General features: G+C 45.5%; 1 protein-coding gene across 2 annotated transcripts; it reads left to right on the plus strand.

Moving 5' to 3' along the window:
- The first annotated feature begins 6148 nt into the window (after positions 1-6148).
- Pycard (PYD and CARD domain containing) lies at positions 6149-7462 on the plus strand. 2 transcript variants are annotated; one of them, XM_008823794.3, is made up of 3 exons: positions 6149-6497; positions 6834-6881; positions 7106-7462. In XM_008823794.3, exons 1-3 carry the CDS (start codon positions 6224-6226, stop codon positions 7360-7362), a joined length of 579 nt encoding a protein of 192 aa, XP_008822016.1. In that variant the 5' UTR covers positions 6149-6223; the 3' UTR covers positions 7363-7462. The 2 variants fall into 2 exon arrangements, with proteins under 2 accessions (XP_008822016.1, XP_029414914.1); XM_029559054.1 differs by lacking the exon at positions 6834-6881.
- Positions 7463-7781: the final 319 nt, after the last annotated feature.

Here is a 7781-nt window from a genome sequence, read left to right on the forward strand (position 1 = left end):
CTTTTCTCAGGTTCAAAAACCAACCTCCAGGGACTCAGCAGTTAAGACCATCTGCTGCTCTTGCAGAGGACCTGGGTTCAGTTCCCAGAACCCACATGGCTACTCAAAACTGTAACTCCAAGTTCTATAGGATCCAACACCCTCTTCTGGTCTCCTTAAGCACTGCATGCACATGGTGTACTTACATGCAGGCAAAATGCTCATATACACAAAATAAAAATAAGTTTTAAAAAATACTAAGCTGCTGGGTATGGCGCACATGCCTTTAATCCCAGCACTTGGGATGCAGAAGAAGGTGGATCTCTGTAAGTTTGAGGCCAGCCTGGTCTACATAACAAGTTCCAGGCCAGCTGGGGCTACAGGGAGACCCTGTCTCAAAATGACAAAAAAAAAAGAGAGAGAGAAAAGAAAAGAAAAATACTGACCTCCAAAAATGTTCATCTCATCTAGAATTTCCATCATTGCCAAGTTGAGGCTGAAAATTCTAGGCTTAACCCATAGGAAGATTGTCTAGGACAGAGAGGTGACAGTCAACTTAATCCTTCTCTGAGATGGACTAAGTCAGTCCTTTGACCCATGAAAGGGACACTGATTTTCTTAAGTTTGTTACAGGGGAACTAGTGTTGCTGGTGTTGAGATCAAACTCTTACACAGTCCCTCGGGCCCACGGGGCTCAGAGAGGTTTCAATTTGTACTGAGGGAATAAGAAGGCCATGAATGAGCCATGTGCAGTGACTCACACCTATAATCTCAGCACTTGGGGGACTGAAGCAAGAGGACAGCCACAAGTTCACAGCCAACCTAGACTAGAAAATGAGATGCTATCTCAAAAAACAAAAATGTGCCATGAAGAGTGAGCAGTCCTTATGACTGAGCACATGCAAGGAGAAGCTAGAACCCCCCACAGGCTGCTCCTGAAGTAGCCCTAATGCTGACATCACTAACACACTGAGTGCTTCTGGGAAAACCATCTACCTCTCTGGGCTTCAATATTTCAGCCACAATAGAAGTGGAGTACCACAGGGCTCAAGAGGTGGCTCAGCAGTTAAGAGCACTGGCTGCTCTTGCAGAGGACCCAGGTTTAATTCCCAGAATGCACATGGTGCTAACAACCACCCATCAGTTCCAGGGGATTCGACACCCTTTTGTGGCCTCCAAGAGCACTGCATCCATGTGGCGCACTTATGCACATACAGGCAAAACACTCATATACCTAAATAAAAATTAAAAAGAGTCAGGCTTGGTGATGCACACCTTTAATCCCAGCACTTGGGAGGCAGAAGCAGGCAGATTTCTGTGAGATTGAGGCCAGTCTGGTCTACATAGCAAGTTCCAGGCCAGCTGGAGCTACAGGGAGACCTTATCTCAAAAAGACAAAAAAATAAAAATAAAAACAAAAAAGTAAAAATATTTCCATGTGCATAGGGCTGTCATGAGGATTAGAGTGGATAATACGCCAAATAAACAGAGACTACATGTAGCATTCAAGCGCCTGCCACATTCATTCAATCCTGACTCCACCATTTCCTTCCTGTGTGACATTGCACAAGCCACTTAACCTGATTTTCTCATTAATTTAAAATAAGGATTATGTAAGGATTATTAGGTTACTATGAAGATTCAAAAAGTTAGTTATTTGGTTTTGGAGGCAGGGGCTCATAGTCGTGTGTGTGTGTGTGTGTGTGTGTATGTGTGTGTGCGTGCGTGCGTGCATGCATGTGTGTGTGTGTGTGTATGTGTATGTGGTATGTATCTGAGACAAGGTCTACCTAAGGGCTTAGGTAGACTGCCCTAGTATTCTATATGTAGCTAGAGCGGACCTCAAACTCAAGAGCCTCCTTTTTAGCCTACTGAGGATTACAGGCAGATGAGAGCCACCACACCTGGCAAGAAGCTTTCGGAACAGTACCAAGCACACAGAAAATATTCAATGTTATTGATATTATTACAATTATTATCACTAATTTTTCCAATGAGCCCTCCTTTACAAGCTTGTGCGATTATTAGTTTCATCCCCAGCTCACAGATTGGAAAATTGAGGCTCAGAAACTTTATGTGCTCACACTGTTCCAAGGACTTTACAATTATTTAGGTCTTATAACAATCCTATTCCTGCTCCAGTCTTACAGGGAACCAAGACACAAGGAGGTTAAGTAACTTACCCAATATCCTGGAAATATGTAGTCTTTCTAGCCCCAAGAAAAGTACTATGGCTCCAGCAATCAGTTGTTTTAGGGAGGATGATACACGAAAGAGACATCTCACCTCCCCAACCACTCTGGCTCTGGTCCAGGGGGGCAAGGGTGAGGCTGAGCTGAAACCTGGAGGTTCTTTTCTACCAGGGGCCCAAGCTCAGTTCTCTGGGTACCTCATCTAGAAATACTGGGGAGGAGGGGTGTCAAAGAGTGCTTACCCAGGAAATTCAAGACCCACAGTCCCACCTCCCCAGGCAGCAGTCTCCAGGAACCAGCAGGCCTCTACCTCCCTGGGGGACAAAGGACAAGTCATTGCCCTTCTCAGAGCACAGACTTACCTAATAGGTTGGTAATGGGAATACATCATTGACACAGGATCCAGATCCACAGAGAGTGTATGACTTCTCTAATTCACACAGGGAGTAGACAGAGGTCTAGGAATTAAATCTGGGTGGGACTAATTAATATCCTTCTTCCCTGCTTTTCCCACTGTTCCTTATCTTCTGAACATATTTTGTATGTTCTGGAGTATTTAGCAAATCCACTTTCCTGGGCCGGACGTGGTGGTGCACACCTTTAGTCCCAGCACTCGGGAGGCAAAGGCAGGTAGATCTCTGTGAGTTCAAGGCCAGCCTGGTCTGGGGCTACAGGGAGACTCTGTTTCAAAAAAAAAGACTAATAAAAAAAAGTTCCACCTTCCTAACGGTGTTTCTAGAGTCTGAGGAAGCATATGCTTCCTGTATATGTAATCTCTCCATGAAATAGGTAAATTTTTAGGACAAGCAGGAATTTAGGGATAGTTTGTGGAACCTGGGCCTAGATTTCCCTATGGGTAGGGTTTCAGTATGTTTACCATTTACTAACAAGTGTGGCTTCCAGAGTGACTTCTGAAAACCTGTTTTCACCACTATAAGTTGGGAAAAAATATACACATCTTTTGAGGTTGCTGGGAGAATTAATGCGACTGTATGTGTTAAATGCTTAGCACAATGCCTAGAAAATAGTAAGAATCAAAAAATTGAAGCTTGGGCTGGAGAGATGGCTCAGCAGTTAAGAGCACTGACTGCTCTTACAGAGGACCCAGGTTCGATTCCCAGCACCCACATGGCAGCTATGAACCGTCCTTATCTCCAGTTCCAGGAGACTCCAACGCCCTCTTCTGACCTCTTAACTATATTAGCAACTTAATCCAAGTTACTCCATCTTGCTCAGAATAGCTATTTTAATAGTAGCCTGTTTTCCACTTATGGGAAATATTTAAAAGGAAAAAAACAGCCTTGAGTTCTAAGAGATAGCTCAACCACAAACCAGTGGAACATGATAATCTCAGACATTCTACATCTGACTGTTTGTGCTTCTGTAACTCGCTTGCTATTTTAGGTCACCTTGACACAAAGTATAAGACCACCCTGTTATTGTATGACCACCTGGTAACTGCTGATTTCAGCTTTCTTTCTATACTTGTTATGGTTAGGAAGTTGACTAATTTTAAAATTACAAAGTTGATTGCCAAGTTATATGACTGTATCACTTGTCTGTATAATGACTGGTTGTTGATTAATAGAGTCAAAGTTCTGCTATGTTGTACAAACCTGATTGGTTCACAAATGTCCTGTTTGAATGATGTTTCTGTAATCCTATAAAAACTCTGACCCAACAATGATCGCAGCTGTATATACTCTCGAGATAGACAGCCCGGCCAGTGGAAATAATAAACATTTACCTTGCTACTTTTCTTGAAGTGGTGCTGGTGATTTTTTGCGAACTCCGACCTATAACAGCCTCCTCGGCATTGCACAACATGGTGCACTCGCATACATGCAGGCAATACACTCATACACATAAAATAAAAATAATAAATAAAATATTTTAAAAACGAAAAAGTCAAAAAAATTGAAGCTTAGGAGCTAGAGAGACAGTTCAGTGGTTAAGAGCACAGACTGCTCTTACAGAAGACCCAAGTTCAATTCCCAGCACCCACATATGGTGACTAACAACCCCAGTTCCAAAGGATCTGACATCTTCTGACCTCCTCGGGCATTGCACAACACTGGTACACTTACACACATGCAGGCAGTACACTCATACACATAAAATTAAAATAATTTTTAAAAAATGTTTTGTCTTTTTGAGACAAGGTCTCCCTGTAGCCCCAGCTGTCCTGAAACTCACTATGTAGACCAGGCTGGCCTTGAACTCACAGAGATACGCCTGCCTCTGCCTCCCGAGTGCTGGGATTAAAGCCGTGTGCCACCAACACTGGCTTATTTATTTTTATTTTATGTGTATGCATGTATTGCCTACATGTAGGTAAGTGCACCTGTGTCGTGCAATGCCCGCGGAGGTGGGATCCCCTGGGACTGGAGTTATGGAGACAGTTGTTAGCTGCCACGTGGGTGCTGGGATTCGAACCCAGGTCTTCTGCCAAGAACAACCAGTGTTCTTTAACCGCTGAACCATCTCTCCAGCCCATAAAAAAATATTTTTTAAAAAATTGAATCCAAAGCCAGGCATGGTGCCACACGCCCTGTCTCAAAAAAAGACCAAAGAAAAAAAATTGAATCTTAATAACAAGACAGTAATTACAATGAGGACCCCTTTTAAATTTAGTAGTCCTTTTCAAATAAAATAGGTTTCCTCCCAGCTGTTCCCTCTTAAATTAAGAATCTGCAGCATGCTGGTAGAGCACATCATCAAGGCGTCACTTGTTCCTATTGAGATCCAGTCTAAAACTGCTGAAGTGACACTTTCAGTTCTGTGACAGCAATGGTGGCATTTCCCAGCCTACTGTCTCTTGTCTCACTGTGGCATCTTACCAAAGTGCTCTGAGATATATGTCAGGTGAACATACCAACCAGAAATTTCCATGTCTTTTTTTTTTTTTAATGTGTAGGAGTGTTTATGTAAGTGCCCAGAGAAGCTGGGCTATCACTGGATCCCCTAGAACTGGAGGTGCCAATGGTTGTTATCAGCCATGTGGGTGCTGGGAACCGAACCCCAGATCTCTGCAAGAGCAGCTCTTAACAAGTGCTCTTAACAGCTGAGTCCTCTCTGGCCCATTTCCATGTCTTAGTCTAAATATGTGTGATTAGGAGTGTCCTGGGTACAATCCCCAGCACTGCAACAACAAAAAAAATGCTAAGAGCTACAAATAAGTAGCCATGTTGAAAAGCAAGTTAGGAAGTCTGGTACAAAGCAGGCTCCAATGACTTTCAACTAGTCACTTGCTCTTCAGGTCACATCTCAGGGGCAGCTGGCAGTCCACCTTATACCTTAGGGCTTTCTCAGCTAACAGCTCCCAAGAAATTTAACTACTGAGCATTTGGTACAGTTTCAAAAGGCATTGGCCTCTCCAAACTCATCATGGCCTCCAGACTCTTTGGAAAATACCAAAATCATCCTCCAGCTAAGCTGTGAGATCTAGGACATGGGTGGACAGTGGGATGTTTACCAAGTGGCTGAGTCATTCTTTTCACAGATGAAACTATTACCAAGACACACAGCAGTTACTCTCTACCCTCTTTCCCACTTTATTTCTCCCCAGTGTGTTGGATTTTGGGGGCCTTACTGGTTCTGATTCTAAGATTCTGTGACAGGCAAGAGGATCCTAAGATCTAGGGAAATGTGGACATGAGTTCAGGCTTCTAGAATTCTACATTCTAAGTTTCTATGCCCCAGTAAACTCGGTATAATAAACAGGAGCAGGTTCCTGTTCTGTGTCTGCTGGTACAAGTCCAGAAAGGCAAATATCACCTCTGAATTCCACTGCATTTCTCAGGGTCCAACCTCCCAGGTCAGCCAGAGACCACCACCCTAGCTCCAGCACCCCCAACCCTCCAGCCCCTCAGCATCTCCCTCAGCCTAGGGGCCAAGTAAGGAAGCCTTAGTGGACAGGAACCAGAACTGTAGTTGCCTGGAGCTGGGGAAGGGTGGGGAGTCTAGAGGCCCGCCCATCCGCCTGAGCCACAGACTTCCTGGTCCGCGGGCCGAGGACAGCCAGGACTGACAGGGTTGCAAACCCCAGAGCCATGGGGAAGGCGCGGGATGCCATCCTGGATGCGCTTGAAAACCTGTCTTCGGATGAGTTCAGAAGGTTCAAGATGAAGCTGCTGTCGGTGCCACTGCGCGATGGCTACGGACGCATCCCACGGGGGGCCCTGCTGCAGATGGATGCCATAGACCTCAGTGACAAGCTCGTCAGCTACTATCTGGAGGCATATGCCGCGGAGCTCACAATGACTGTGCTTAAAGAATTGGGCCTGCAGGAAGGAGCAGAGAGTCTGCAACTGGCCATTCGCAAGGGTGAGTGTGGCAGTCCCTCAACTACCCTCAACTTCCCCATGAAACAGAGATGTATGTCTCTTAGGCTCTTCTGCTTTTTGTTCCTCCTGCACTCCAAAAAAAGCAAATGTAGCTTCCCCATGTAGCCTTGAACTTAGCCTGACCAAGGGGCCCCCAGCCCCAGAAAGACTCCAATGGGAAGAGAACTCGACGTTGCTTGGTTTTGTGTTTTGTCTTTGAGACAGGGTCTCCCTGTAGCCCCAGCTCGCCTGGAACTCGATATGCAGACCAGACTAAGGCCTCAAACTCACAGAGATCCACTTGCCTCTAATCTTTTTTTTTTTTTTTTTTTAACAGAGGTTGGATCTGTGGCAGCTGCCCCACCACAGATGGCAGGCAGAGCAGGTGAGGCTTCCCCACCCTATCTGGCCTGCCCCAGCCCTCTCCAGCCCCACCCCTACCACACACCTGTACAACTTATCTCTTGTCCTAAGGTCAGAGCCTGGCTGAGCTAACCCTATCTACCCACTACCCACACCTCTTTGGGAGGGAGCTTGGTCCCATCCTTAAAACTGCCTTCAGTAATTTCTTAAGCAGTGTTCAACACATCTGCTCACTTCCACCCTTAGTACCACACTTTGTGGACCAGCACCGGCAAGCACTCATCGCCCGGGTCACAGACATTGATGGGGTGCTGGATGCCCTGTATGGCAAGGTGCTAACTGAGGAACAGTACCAGGCAGTGCGTGCAGAGACCACCAATCCAAACAAGATGAGGAAGCTCTTCAGCTTTGCTCCAGCCTGGAACCCGACCTGTAAGGACCTGCTCCTCAAGGCCCTGAAGGACACCCAACCCTTCCTGGTGGCTGACCTGGAGCAGAGTTGAGATGTCTTCTCCAACAACAGCCCCCATATACAATTTATGAAAAAAAAAAAAAGTTTGTACTTTTATGTTCTTCCTACCCTGTCTGTACATGAAGGCATTTGCTGAGATAAGCTACATTTCCAAAGATCACATGGCTAGGGGTGGGGGAGCACTCAGTAGACCATGTACTTATGGTCTACTTACGGGTTCAATCTCCAGCACCAGAATTCCATAGGCTCTGGTTTCACTACTCCTAGTGCATAAGACTCCTCGGATGATTCCTGGTTTCTTCAATTGGGGGTTCTTCCTATGTTATTCCAAGGGACTTGCGTTAACATATCTACGGTAGGTAATTAAAACAGGGACATGTACAAAGGGGCCTGGAATTGTGATCTGCCAAAGGCATTTAGAAGCAGAGCAGTCTACTCAAGATTCTCTAC

The sequence above is a fragment of the Nannospalax galili genome, unplaced genomic scaffold, assembly GCF_000622305.1.
Source record: "Nannospalax galili isolate Female #2095 unplaced genomic scaffold, S.galili_v1.0 scaffold788, whole genome shotgun sequence".
In the NCBI taxonomy this organism is placed as follows: domain Eukaryota; kingdom Metazoa; phylum Chordata; class Mammalia; order Rodentia; family Spalacidae; genus Nannospalax; species Nannospalax galili.

Excerpts from the sequence above, each read along its gene's own strand:
- Pycard (XM_008823794.3), top strand. The coding sequence starts at position 6,224 with ATGGGGAAGGCGCGGGATGCCATCCTGGATGCGCTTGAAAACCTGTCT. Across the intron at positions 6,498-6,833 it reads GCAACTGGCCATTCGCAAGG|AGGTTGGATCTGTGGCAGCT; the intron begins GTGAGTGTGGCA and ends TTTTTTTAACAG. Across the intron at positions 6,882-7,105 it reads ACAGATGGCAGGCAGAGCAG|TACCACACTTTGTGGACCAG; the intron begins GTGAGGCTTCCC and ends TTCCACCCTTAG.